This window comes from Carcharodon carcharias, chromosome 1 (assembly GCF_017639515.1).
Source record: "Carcharodon carcharias isolate sCarCar2 chromosome 1, sCarCar2.pri, whole genome shotgun sequence".
In the NCBI taxonomy this organism is placed as follows: Eukaryota; Metazoa; Chordata; class Chondrichthyes; order Lamniformes; family Lamnidae; genus Carcharodon; species Carcharodon carcharias.
The window spans coordinates 188,420,448-188,435,186 of record NC_054467.1 but is presented as its reverse complement, the minus strand read 5'-3'; the positions used below and the strand labels follow the sequence as shown (position 1 = coordinate 188,435,186).

General features: G+C 45.1%; 1 protein-coding gene across 5 annotated transcripts in view; it reads left to right on the top strand.

The window, feature by feature from the left end:
* LOC121277368 (protein unc-13 homolog B-like) overlaps positions 1-14,739 on the top strand; it is a 710,648-nt gene that overhangs the window by 414,440 nt on the left and 281,469 nt on the right. For all 5 annotated transcript variants that reach the window (XM_041186756.1, XM_041186790.1, XM_041186765.1 and 2 more), the window contains one exon: positions 6,866-6,939. In XM_041186756.1, the coding sequence (XP_041042690.1) occupies positions 6,866-6,939 (74 nt within the window). The remainder of the gene's footprint in view (positions 1-6,865; positions 6,940-14,739) is intronic.

Sequence of the window (14,739 nt, the reverse complement as noted above, 5' to 3'; positions counted from 1 at the left end):
CTCTTGATGATCCCTTCCATCACTTTACAGATGACAGGAGAGTAGACTGATGGGACAGTACTTGATGGGTTGGATATGTCCTGCTTTTTGTGTACAGGACATATGCGGGCAATTTTCCACATAGCTGGGTAGATGCCAGTGTTATAGCTGTACTGGAACAGCTTGGCTAGGGGCACGGCAAGTTCTGGAGCATAAATATTCATTACTGTTGCTGGAGTATTGTCTGTGCCTATAGCCTTTGCAGTATCCAGTGCCTTCAGCCATTTCTTGATATCACGTGGAGTGAATCGAATTGGCTGAAGACTGGCATGTGTGATGCTGGGAACCTCTGGAGGAGACTGAGATGGATCATCCACTCAGCATTTCTGGCTGAAGATTGTTGCAAATGCTTCAGCCTTATCTTTTGCACTGATGTGCTGGGCTCCTCCATCATTGATGATGTAGACATTTGTGGAGCCTCCCCCTCCAGTGAGTTGTTTAATTGTCCACCAGTGTTCATGGCTGGATGTGGCAGGACTGCAGATCTTAGGTCTGATCCATTGGTTGTGGAATCACTTAGCTCTGTCTATCACTTGCTGCTTATACTGTTTGGCATGCAAGTCGTCCTGTGTTGTAGCTTCACCAGGTTGACACCTCATTTTTACATGTGCCTGGTGCTGTTCCTGCCATGCCCTCCTGCGCTCTTCATCAAACGAGGGTTGATCCCCTGGCTTAGTGGTAATGATAGAGTGGGGGATATTCTGGGCCATGAGGTTGCAGATTGTGGTTGAGTACAATTCTGTTGCTGCTGATGGACCACACCACCTCATAGATGCCCAGTTTTGCCTTGCTAGACCTGTTCGAAATCTATCCTGTTTAGCACGGTGGTAGTGCCACACAACACAATGGAGGGTATCCTCAATGTGAAGATAGGACTTTGCCTCCACAAGGACTGTGCGGTATTCACTCCTACCAATACTGTCATGGATAGATGCTGCAGGCAGGTTGGTGAGGATGTGGTCAAGCAAGGTTTGTTGGTACCCTCACCACCTCCCATAGACCCCGTCTAGCAGCTAATTCCTTTAGGACTCGGCCAGCTCGGTCTGTGGTGGTGCTACTGAGCCACTCCTGGTGATAGACATTGAAGTCCCCCACTTAGAGTACACTCTGCGCCCTTGCCACCCTCAGTGCTTCCTCCAAGTAGTGTTCAACATGGAGGAGCACTGAGGGAGGGCAGTAAGTGGTAATCAGCAGGATGCTTCATTGCCCATGTTTGACCATGAGACTTCCTGGGGGCTGGAGTTGATGTTGAGAACCCTCAGGGCAACTCCCCCCTGACTGTATACTGCCATGTGCCACCACCTCTGCTGGGTCTGTCCTGCTGGTGGGACAGGGCATATCCAGGGATGGTGATGGCGGTGTCTGGGGCATTATCTGTAAAGTATGATTCCATGAGTATGACAATGTCAGGCTGTTGCTTGACTAGGCTGTGAGACAGCTCTCCCACTTTGGCACAAGTTAGCAAGGAGGATTTTGCAGGGTCAACTGGGCTGGGTATGCCGTTGTCGTTTCTGGTGCCTAGGTCAATGCCCGTTCGTCCATCTGGTTTCATTCCTTTTTATTGACTTTGTAGCAGTTTTAAACAACTTGCAATGCCATTTCAGAGGGCATTTAAGAGTCAACCACATTCCTGCGGATCTGGTGTCGCATATTGGCCAGACTAGGCGAGGATGGCAGATTTCCTTCCCCAAAGGACACAAATCAACCAGATGGGTTTTTGCAACAATCGACAATGGTTTCATGGTCACCATTAGCCTTTTAATTCCGGAGTTTTATTGAATTCAAATTCCACCAGGTCCCATGGTGGGATTCAAACCCAGGTCTCCACAGCTTTACCCTGGGCCTCTGGATTATCAGTGCCACCATCACCGCCTCCCCTCCCCTTGCCTCCCCTCCCCTCCTTTCCCCTCCCCTCCTCTCCCCTCCTCTCCCCTCCTCTCCCCTCCTCTCCTCTCCTTTTAAGATTGTCCTTAAAAGTTACCTCTTTAACCAAACATTTGGTTATCTGTGACTCGGTGTTAAATATGTTTTTATTGCTATTGTTCTTGTTAAGTGCCTTGGAACATTATATCACTGGGCTACTCCAGAAGGGAAGGAGAACCTACTTGGGGTTGGTGCTTAAGTTAACTCTTTCTTTGTATGGATCAAAATAGATGAAAATTCTCGTAATAATAGCATTTTTCTCCAGCAAATGCATGGCCTTTACACAACTGAGGTTTTTTAGGATATTAATTTGGGCGGCTGTTTGCACTTTCTGAAGTTGCACAGAAGAATTACAAGCTTCTGCTCAACTCCAACATGTAAATCTTGATCCCAGAAATAACCTTTTTTTTTAACTTGCAGATTCCATAAAATGTTTGTTGCTAATTTTGTCTATTTTATCAGCAATCAATAAAGATGTTTTCTGCCAAATAGGTTTGTTCTACCTATTGCGCTACTCTTTCTGGTGGTAACTTAGTCAATCAAGATTGACCTGCAAAAATACCATTGAGGCGAGTGCCTAATCTCAGTTTCTCGGCAGTCTTCTCCCACCAACTAATGCAGTGGACTATGTAATGTAACAGTTGTAGTAAAATCCATTTTCGTTAGATACCTTGCTAGAAAAGATAGCAAATGTTTATAAAAAAAGTCAACTATGTTATTTATAAATACATGATGAATAAAAAAAGTCGAGCTTGAGAATGAGATCAATTGTCTCACTGCTGCAAAATAACGAATGAAGAAAAAAATGAATTTTCCTTGAATTGAAGTTGTTTCAGAAGCACCAGATGACAATGGTGATAGTTTTTAAGAGGTGGAGTGTCACTTGCTTTAAGATGCTGAGGAACAAGTGTTAGAACATGTGTACTGGATGTATTTTCAATTTGTGGTGTTGAATTTTTAATGTTCACTATTAGAATGCTATTAATGTAATTAGTTTTAAGTTGGATGAGTACAGTAAGCATTCCATCTGGACAGGTCCCACTTGTCTGTTACTGATGAAAAATTAATGGTTCCTTCTTGCTGGCTTGGGCTTAATTACATTTGATTGATCAGGTTCCGAAATGCTTAGTGTTTGCATTGTTGATCTGATTTCCCTGACTATTCAGATGAAAAAAAAATTGGACAGAATCTTAACTTGCAAGGGGGGATGGGTTCAGGTGTTGCTGGGGGTTAAATTTCCAGAAAACCCAGAAGGAAAACACAGTAAAAACTGGGAAATAAGAGTGCTGTTCTGAACTTTTTTTTTCTGGGAATGCCATTGTGTCAGAAACCCACTATGATCCCATTTACTTCCAGCTTTTACCAGAGCACATTCAGTGGTGCAGGAAACCCCTGATGTGTGGATGTGCCTGGAGAGAGAGAATTGTGTGGAGCTGCACATTGTGTTGTTCTGAGGAGTGCTGTGCAGGAGGAAGCTGGAGAAATTGGAGTGTGTTGAAACCTGAAAGCAGTATGCCACTTGTCTTTTTCCTGCCCTCCTGAAGTCTTCCAGCATTAAATCCAGGTGCAAGTGACTACACTCTTGCTGCTCAGTGCATCTGCTACTTCCAGCTGCACCTGTTTGACCTGAGAGCCTGGCACCTTCCTTCCATCCATGGGAAACAAGACTACCCTGTGGACTCTCTCAGCCTACAGCAGGGAAGAGTAGCCATTAGATGACTGCAGGGCAACTTTTCTTCTTCTGGGCAGGCTCTCTCTCTGACTTTTTAGCCAAGGGTGCAGGGGAACCACAGCGCCCTGTATAATTCAGTTCAACGTCACTGCTAGAAACCTTAACAGTGCTCCCCTCCTGTCCCAGTAATTTGCAATCTTTTGCTTCTGTTTCTGGGTGAACCCTTTAGTTGTAAAGAGTAACAGACTGAATATTTTTTAAGGAACATCCTGTTTAATCTTTAGAGTTAGTATTTTATGAGATTAAATACAGCTGAAGCATTAAATAGGGAATTTTGGGCAGGTTTTTCATTCCTAATTCCTTGGGTTAGTGGAGAGATTTGTGCTTTATATATGAAGGGGATGAAAGAATGTCGCTTGTTCCTAAAGTGACAAATGAGTCTATCACCCCCCTCCCCACCATTCTTAACTCATAAGCAATAGAGCCATCAATGAAACAAAAATAGAAAATGCTGGATATGCTCATCAGGTCTGGCAATATGTTGGAAAAAGGAACACGCATTAACATTTCAGATTGATGACCTTTTGTCAGAACCATTATGATGAAAGATCATAAACCTGAAACATTAACTCTATTTCTCTCTCCGCAGATGCTGCCTGGCTTGCTGAGCATTTCCAGCATTTTCTGTCCTTAATTCTGATTTCCAGCATCTGTGTTATTTTTTCTTCTGTAAAGTCATGAACAAGTTTTGCAGTAGGTTTTTGTTATTGAGCACCTCATGTATTGGGCTGGGTTTTACAGGGCATGTTGTCCCCATAACCCCAGCCCTGACAAAGTTTGTGGGGAGCACGCTAGGAAAAGGACATTTGCCCCACTGTCATTTAATGGTTAATTGGCTGTTAATCGGCTGGAGGTGGGACTTCCGCCCCTTAGGAACAGGAAGTCTGACCTCAGAACTGCCAGCCATTTGGATGTATTCCCAGCAGTGGCCACTTTTAGCAGTCCCCAGTGGAGATCGTTGATGGAGCTAAGCTCCCAGGTAAGTGTTGTGGGGGGGGTGCAGATTTCACCAGGTCAGGCTGGCAGGCCCTGGTGGGGGGAGATTGGTGGTTGGGTTTGATAGACAGGGGGAAAGGCTAAGGGGGGGAATTGTGACTTTGGAGGAGAGGGTGGTAGTACAGGAGACCCGCAAAGGAGCTGTCTCCCCCCCCCCCCCCCCCCCCCCGCCCCCCCCCACACACACACACACACACACACACACACACACACACACACACACACACACACACACAACCTACCTTGCCTGAAAACCGGCCTGCCCAGCTAAAGCTGCTGGACTTCCTACATGGCAAGGGTCTTCCCTTGCCGTGAGTAAAATAGCGGCAAGGGAGGGATGAGGCCCTTAAGTAAGCCAGCCCAATGACTCCACACACACACACACACACACACACAACCACCCCCCCACCCCCCCGCCCCAGCCGGCTGGAAAGCTCATACAGGTTGGGGTGGGCAGGTATGTGGCAGGAGTCCAGCTGCTGGATCTTACGAGGCACCCCACCTTCAAACCCGCCAGCAGGAGACCGTAAAATCCAGCCCATTGTCTTTTATTGACAGTTTGTACTGTTGTAACATGTGTTTATCCCTTAACTGATAGCATACTTCCTTGTAAGAAGATGCCAAAAATTCTGCAAATATTTGCTTGTTCAAATTTGCTTCAACACCATCTCCAGGGATGGAAGTTTTTATGTTATCTGTTTGTATGCTGGCTGTTTACTCCTGTTCCATGGGATGAGAGCCATTAAAAAAATTGCCTTGCCTTTTATTTTGTAAAGTGATTTATTCAGAAGCCCTCTTCACCTACAGAAAGCAGCAAAGAAGATGTTGGACGTACACTGTAAGATAAAGCCCCACATTGTGTGATTTTAAGTGGAGTGTGATTTTCCTTTTCTTGTTCTCAGACAGAATATGTTCTGTGTGAATTTGAAGATGATAAATTAAAATAAGGCCTCTTTTAGTAGAAAACCATACTTCAGTATACATAGGGCTTGTGCAGTGTTTACAGAATTTCAGCTTGTTCTTTGGTATGATCATACTTGTGTGAAACTCTGATCACACCATTCTTCAAACACAGCTTGAAGTAAAAGCCTTGGGTAATGCCATTTACCCTATCTCCAACTTTACTGACTAAATTAATTGATTTTGCAGCAGACATATGACATCCACTGGAAGTGTAATATGGTCAAGTACTGGCTTACATTAAGCTATTGTAGTATTTAACATTTTCTTTGATACTTGGACTGCATTGGCATTTTTCTGCAATGTTTTCCACCCCCAAAAAAACTGCAACTTTATAATGAGAAACTGCCCTGAGTGAACAGACATTCCCATGGAGTACTTTGAGCTGTTTTTTGTAATTTGAGCATGCCAATTTAGAGACATTTCTTCACCCCCTCTCTTTTTAAACTCTGCATTCACATTAGAATTTCTCTTCCTTTCTTGACACCATTCCTTTGAGATGACTAGAAGGGATAGTCTTTGTCATGAATTTTTCTACCTTGGCTATAGATGTCACTTTGTGATTGGCTGGTGTAAGATCACTGGGGGTGTCTCCCTTGCAGAGTCATTCTGCCAGCTTTACAGTCCCTCTTCTACCTCGCATGCCGCAGCCTGCTCCATTGAGCACTGTCTAGCAGTTTGACCAAGGGAAAAAGGAATTTTAGCTGTGAACTGGCCAGGCATGATAATTGGTAGAAGCATACAAGCACTGTTTGTTCACTGAATGCAGAAATACTAAGGTGAGAAGGAGTCTAAAAAGTTGAGGATAGAAAAAATATTTACTTAAAAGAATTGGGGTAATGAAAAGCAGGATGGGGTAGCGCGAAGATATGATGGACCCCAAGATCATGCCCATAATTTACTCTCCATGAGTTTGTGTGAGGAGGAGCAAAGCAGAGGGTTATATTGGGAAGATCAGAAAACCTTGGCTGTTCCCTTCACAAGCCAGGCTACAGGGCATCATCTGGTATGGGGAAATTGACTCTTTGGGGGAAGGAGGAAACTCTAAATTAAATTACATTAAATAATTAGTTCTGTTTCTTTTAAGTGCATTACATTTTATATGCTTTTATTGTTTGCTGTGTTTTGTCTTGGTCATGAACACTTGATTGGCAGTATAAGGGATAGGTTATTTTTTCTGAAAACTTAATATCTGCACCAATGTCTCATTTACAGATATCCCAGAAGAAGAGGCAAAATATTGGACGCAGAAACTAGAGCAGTTGAATGCACTAAGGGACCATGATGAGGTGGGTAAAGGAAATAGAGCAGTCAATTATACTGTGATGTTCCACTCTGAAGCTCAGCATTTGTACACTTGTAAAATGAATGACTGCAATATGAATAAATTTTTGAAAAGACATTTAATTATCAATGAGAGTGAAATTGTGAAGAGCCCTTGAAAGAGGGTACCCTAAAACTGTAAATATGAGTTCCCCTTTCAAAATGAAAACTAAAATGGCTGTGTAAACCTAGTCCAATTATAAATGACATAGTCTTATTAAACCAGACAATTTCATTTTATTTTTGGCTACATTTTTTTCAACTATCATGAAGGTTGGAGATGATGATTCACTCTGCAGTCATGCCACTTCCAGTCGGGAATGGTGGTCGACAGTTAAACAACACTAATGGGAGGAGGAAGCTCCACAAATATCCACATCCTCAATGATGGAGGAGCTCAGACATCAGTGCAAAAATAAGGCTGGAACACTTGCAACCATCTTCAGCCAGAAGTGTTGAGTGAATGATCTATCTGGGTCTCCTCCTGAGGTTACCAGCATCACAGATGCCAGTTTTTTGCCACTTTGATTCACCCAATATGACATGAAGAAATAGCTGAAGGCACTGGATACTACAAAGGCCATGGGCCATAACAACATTCTGGGGAATAGTACTTAGGACTTGTGTTCCAGAACTAGCCACAGACCTAGCCACATTGTTCCAATACAGGCTACAATACTGGCATCTACCCGACAATATGGGAAATTGCCCAGGTATGTCCTATCCACAAAAAGCAGGAAAAATCCAACACGGCCAATTATCACTCCTTCAGTTGGGAGTGGTGGTCAACAGTAAAACAGCTAATGGGGGAGGAGGTACCACAAATATCCCCATTCTCAATGATGGGGGAAGCCCAGCACACCAGTGCAAAGGACAAGGCTGGAGCATTTGCAACCATCTTCAGCCAGAAGTGCTGATGATCCATCTCTGCCTCCTCCTGAGGTTCCTAGCATCGCAGCAAAATATGGAACGTGTCATCAACAGTGCTACCAAGCTGCACCAACTCAGTAATATCCTGTCCACTGACACTCAGTTTGAGTTCCACCAGGGCCACTCAGCTCCTGACCTCATTACAGCCTTTGTCCAAAATTAGACAAAAGAGCTGAACTCCAGAGTTGAGGTTTGAGTGACTGGAGAGGTGGCACGCGCCCAGGTCCACCGGAGCTGGAGAGGATGGGGTTCCAAGGGCAGGTATGTATGGCCAGCACTCATGTCACCAGTAGTCTCCCAACATCCATGCCATTGCTGATTGTTCAGTGAGTGGCATTATCAACATGGCTTGCCCAGTGCGCGTGGAATGATGACGCTTGATGAGCCGGGGGACAGGCATGTACGTTGATATTGCTCGCAGGCTAACTGATCGAATTTTCTTACTCTTCCTTTCAGTATCATAGGCTCATGGCCGGGAGCAGGCGCAGCAGTGGCCCCCCTCTGTCACCTGAGCGGCATGAAGTTGTACCATTGGAAGCGTCACACCATCTCTGCCAGGCAAGCATCAGCGCAGATCCTGGCACCTTGGTGGCACCATGCCTTCGGCTAGTTTCCTGGGTCACAGCGGTGAGGGCACTTAACTGTTGCTGGAGCAGATGGCGCCTGCAGTTGGAGGACGGAAGGGGCCCAGGCACATGCTCAGTCTGTGGCAGATGATGAGCCTCTGGAGTCAAGGGCGATGCGGCCAAGTGCTCACATGCAGCTGGGTGCTCGGGAACACCTGGTGGAGATACATGAGGCTCTGCTTGGCTTGGTGTCAGTGGTGGAGGAGTCTACGCGGGCCATGGCCAATGCATTGAGCATTATGGCTGAGCGTCAAGCTTCCTCTGTGGAGAGATTGACAACTCTCATGGAGAGGCAGCTCCTGGGACAGGATCAGGGGTTTCTGGGGTTGAGCTCGGACCTGTGCGCCCTCACAGGGGCATTGACCTTGTCTGGTCAGTGCCCGTGTGGGCAGTGGTTTGGCCACCAGGTATCCCACCTCGGTGGCCATCCATCTACGGTGAGCAGGGAGGGCCGAATGGACCTCACGTCGGTGGAGCAGCTGCCTGTCATCTCTGCTGGTACCTCTCAGGGTGCTGCGGATGAGGGCAGCAGCTCCTCTGCCCCTCTGCCAGTGAGTGAGGCACCCAATGAGGCTGCGACGACTGGGGAGATGGCAGCTCCCTCACAGGCAGGTACATCACAGGCTCGTTGGGCCAGAGGACGTCCGCCAAGGTCATTGAGGCCAACAGGACATCAGAGAGAGCAGGCTGTCTCAGATGCCACTGCCAGCGACTGTGCACCACAAAGACGTAGCACCCACAAACGAAAGATGAAGGCACCTTAGGCACACCCGGGTTCATCACTGTGGTTTTCTGTTGGCACCCCCTCCAAGAGAACTTTGTGTGAAGTCCAACGCATTTTGATTTCTGTAATTTGATGAGACTTTGTTCACAAAATTTAATTAACTTTGCCTCAAAAGGCTGTGGGTTCCTCCTTATTTGGAATGGTGCGTGGATTTCTGAGATTGGATGAATGATTTGTGTGTCTTTCAGATTTATTGACGGCGCCCATCGCCAATCCTCACAGATGAGGTCTCCAGGATGGAGGATACATGCCAGGCTTGATTTTGCACACCCATATGTGCTGTGCTAGCTTAAAGGTTCCTTGGATTAGAGCGTCCCAGGTATCCCTGCCTCCCTGGAGGATGCCCGGGTCAGCCTCATCATTTCCCTGTGTGTGTTCATCCTCAGACTCACTGCTAGACTCATCGTGCTCAGTCCCAGCCACTCCGTCTACATCTTCTTTGTCCACAGTGTGCCCCCCTTTGCAGAGCTAGATTGTGCAGAGCGCAGCATGCAACCAATATAAGTGACACTTGATCTGGAGTGTGCCCCCGGAACGGTCCAGGCATCTGAAGTGCATTTTGAGAAGATCAATGGCTCTCTCCACCACAGCCCTTGTAGGGGCATGACTCCTATTGTAGCACTATTCAGCTTCTGTTCTTGGATGGCGGCGACGCATCATGAGCCACCTTCTGAGGGCTAGCCCTTGTCTCCCAGCAGCCATCCCTCCAGTTGGGCTGGAACACTGAAGAGCCCCGGCACCTGGGAGTGTCTGAGGATGTAGGCGTCATGAGAGCTGCCTGGGTATCTGGCACAGACTTGTAGAATCTGCATCCTGTGATCACACACTATCTGCACGTTCATGGAGTGGAAGCCCTTCTTGTTGATGAAGGCACCGGGCTCATTTGCTGGCACCTTGATGGCTGCATGTGTGCAGTCTATAGCACCTTGGACAGCCAGCAATGGGACACCTTTGGGAAGCCAGCAATGGCTGCAAAGTTTCTGGCTCGCACTGTCTGGCTGGCCTCGTCCCAATGGTAGTGGATGAAGGTCAGTGCACACCTGAACAAAGCGTTTGTCCCATGCTCGACACAAATGTTGACAGCCGATTGGGAGACGCTGCGGAGATCATCCACTGAGCCCTGGAAAGAGCCGGAGGCATAGACGTTGAGGGCAGCTGTGACCTTTAGAGAGACGGGCATGGGGTGTCCACCCACACAGTTAGCTGATATCTCTGGACCAATCATCTGACAGATAGTGCTGACTGTCTCCCTTGACAGATGGAGCCTCCTTTGGCACTGCACCTCAGACATATTGAGGTAGGTGGTTCGTGCTCTGTATACTCTGGCAACAGGATAGTGTTGTCTTCTGCAGCCCCTTCCACCTTGGTCCACCTCTTGGCTCTGCACCCTTTGTGCCTGCACCTGTCCTCCCAAAGGTGGCTCCCCTGGAGGCTGAATGTGCACTCCTGGCCTCCTCCCCCTTCTAGACTTCCCTTCCTCCTCAGATAAGGTGCCTCCAGTGGAGAGATCACCTCCTATTCCCAGGCTCAGGGAGGCTTGCTGAAACCTACAGGCCCCAAAACAAATCCTCGCTGAAAAGTGCTGACCTGAAGGTATTGAGTGCAGTCCAAGCAGTAGCTATTCATTTGAGACTTCTCCACCTCACACTCATAACTTTCAATAACTTCTGAGCACTAACTGTTAAATGCGTGGATTCGCATAAACAATGACCCCTCTTTCCTGCCCGTGGATGAGGATCATTAAAGTTTTAGATAACCGCAAGCCTGTTGCATCCGTGCGATGAGCCGAATATTGCACTGGCGCCTTAAAATCCAGGACAATTGGACCCATAACTAACTTAGTTGGGCCGGTCATGATTGGCTGCCATGAGCAGACAATAGTCACATGCCTGCCCAGCGAAATATTGCGATGGCGCGTGGTGATGTCAGGCCGCGCGCCCAACATCAGCGCATGTCACTTTACGCATAGGCGTGTAGGTCCTGCCCCCTGCACACCGACGGAAAAATTCTGCTTATGTCTCTGTTCCTTCACTGTCGCTGGTACAAAATCCTGGATCTCCCTTACTAACAGCACTGTGGGTGTACCTACAGCTTATGGACTGCAACAATTCAAGAAGGCAGCTCATCACCACCTTCTCAAGGGAAACTAGAGATGGGCAATAAATGCTGGCCTAGTCATTAATGTCCACATACTGTGAATGAATAAATGAAAAAACAATTACCTTCAAAGGTGTGGAATAGGACAACTGGTATGCAGAAAGATTAATTTTCAACCATCCTTTTGATTTTCAATCTTTGAGAAAGAGAAATGTGTTTCCAAGCAATATTCTTGGGGTGGGGAAGAAAATGGAGAAACTGAAAACACCTTCTCATTCACCAATTATTTGGACTCTTCAACATTCGCGACCAACACTTCTGGGTTCTTTTCTGGTTGAAACCACTGTTCCTCCTGCCAACGCAAAATGGCGCTGAATCTAGTGAATGACATCACTCTGCTGTGCCCAGCAGCCAATACAGCTCTGCGAGTGCGTGAATGATGTCAGCACGGAAAATGAAGTAATTTTACATTGCAGTTTGGCAATATATATATATGGTTGTTATATTCTTTGCGTGCAGCCGTAACCATATTCTTCAATGTCATTTGCAATTGGATAGTGAGATCATTGTCACTAATCTAATCATAAACAGTTTTCTGAGAGGTTGACGCCACAGGTTGTCAAATAATTGTTCATATGATTGTATTGAAATTGTAGGAAGTTGCAGACTGCTAGAGATTGACAGTAAAAGCTTGAAATTCAGACAGATTAATTTAATTACAAAAGATTGACAATAGCTTTGAATTTATAATAATATCCTGTCTCCCATAATTGTGCTGTACTCAGCATAGAGTTATCGGTGAAGAACAAATTATAGCTGAGTTTTATGCTTAATTCATATTAAGTACTAAATTGAATGACAAAATCACGACTGCATTTGCTTATGTTTGTGTCGCAAATGTTCTGAATGAATTGTTCTCAAGTTTTACGCTGATCATTTTGACTCTTCTTTCAATAAACAATATATAATAGTTAATTTGCAGGGTTTGTGTGAATTGGTTAGCAGACAGGAAACAGAGTAGGAATTAATGGGTCTTTTTCAGAGTGCAGGTGGTGACCAGTGGGGTATCACAGGGATCAGTGTTTGGGGCCCCAGCTATTCACAATATGTATGAATGATTTGGATGAGGGAACCAAATGTAATATTTCCAAGTTTGCTGACGACATGAAACTTGGTGCAAATGTGAGTGATGAGGAAAGTGTTAAGAGGCTTTAAGGCGATTTAGACAGGTTGAGTGAGTGGGCAAATACATGGTAGATGCACTATAACGTGGATAAGAATGAAGTTATCCACTTTGGTAGGAGAAAACACAATGGCAGAGTGTTATTTAAATGGTGATAGATTGGGAAATGTTGATGAACAAAGGGACCTGGGTGTCCTTGTACACCAGTCACTGAAAGCAAACATGCAGGTGCAGCAAGCAGTTAAGAAGACAAATGGTATGTTGGCCTTCATTGCAACAGGATTTGAGTACAGGAGCAAGGATGTCTTGCTGCAACTGTACAGGGCCTCGGTGAGACCATAGCTGGAGTATTGTGTGCAGTTTTGGTCTTTTTACCTAAGAAAGGATTTACTTGCTGCAACTGTACAGGGCCTCGGTGAGACCATAGCTGGAGTATTGTGTGCAGTTTTGGTCTTTTTACCTAAGAAAGGATTTACTTGCCACAGACGGAGTGCAGCGAAGGTTCACCAGACCGCTTCCTGGGATGGCAGGATCGTCATATGTGGAGAGATTGGACCGATTATTTCTGTATTCACTGGAGTTTAGAAGAATGAGAGGAGATCTCATTGAAACATATAAAATTCTGACAGGGAATGGACAGACTGGATGCAGGGATGATATTTTCTCTGGCTGGGGAATCTAGAACAAGGCCTCACAGCCTCAGGATATGGAGGAGAAAATTTAAGACTGAGATGAGGAGAACCTTCTTCACTCAGGGTGGTGAACCTATGGAATTCTCTACCGTGGAAGGTTGTGGAGTCAAGTCACTGAATATATTTAAGAAGGAAATAGATAGATTTCTCTAAAGGTGTCAAGAGGTATGGGGAGAGAGCAGGAGTATGGTGTTGAGATAGAGGATCAGCCATGATCATATTGAATGGCGGAGCAGGCTCGAAAGGCCGAATGACCTAAGCCTGCCCCTATTTCCTATGTTTCGATGAATTGCAGGAGTAAATGTAAAAGATTATCTGACTTATTAAATTGAGGCAGCATTGTTACTGATCACAAACTGCCTATTGTGATCAGTAAAAGTGCTGCCTCTATTTATTAACTCAGACAATCTTTTAAATTTACTCCTGTAATTGTATATACAGCTACGATTTATGACAATACATAAATTTGAGAGTTCTGCTTTGGCAACCAGCTAATGCTACATCCCATTTACAGTTTGTGCGATTTGACCCCAGTCAAATTTGGAACGACTTAAAATATTCCACTTATAAATTCATCATGTGAAATACTTACAGAGAATAGACAGAGTTTATGAAATAACAATGCCTTCAGGAACATGCAGTGTTTACAGGTTTATGGGTTTAAAAAAAAAGCGGTAGCAAGTACTGTACATTTTAAATTATTAATACGTGCATAGATTTAAATAATAATAATAAATGTCTAAATGTTTCCATTAATTATTTTGACTTTTATTGTTTAACATTGGTTAAGTGTCATATTAATTTAAGTAAATCCCAATTATTTCACAAAGTATCATGCAGAAACAAATTTTGAATCATTTAATATTAGGGGATGAAGGAGAGAAAACACAGCTGTGATTATTTGAGTGTTGCCATTTTTGGTCCTGGCAGCTGCCAATTCCGTTGCTTGCTTTGACATAAGGAGCTACAGAATCGACTGCACGTGCCTGGCATTGGCTACGGCATTGGCATTAAATGTAGGTGGTTCAAGCAGCATCAGGCATATGTTTGAATATTTATATTTGGCTGTCAACACCTCCATAGTGAGAAACATAGTGGTCCAAATTAATAGCAATTTTAAAATGTGCATTGTTGCTACTGTGCAAATTGTCCAGCAAGTTATGATGAGAAAAAGATGTCTCATGAATTGCAAATTGCTTGGCTATTTCTGCACTGCACTGCAATTTAAAAAAAATTCATTTATGGGATGTGGGCATTGCTGACTTAGCCAGCATTTATTACACATCTCTAATTGCCCTTAGTCAGAGGGCATTCTATGATTGAATTTTTTGCGGAGGTGACCAGATGTGTAGATGAGGGTAGTGTAGTTGATGTAGTTTATATGGATTTCAGCAAAGCCTTTGACAATGTCCCACATGGGAGACTTATAAAGAAGGCAAAGGCACATGGGATAC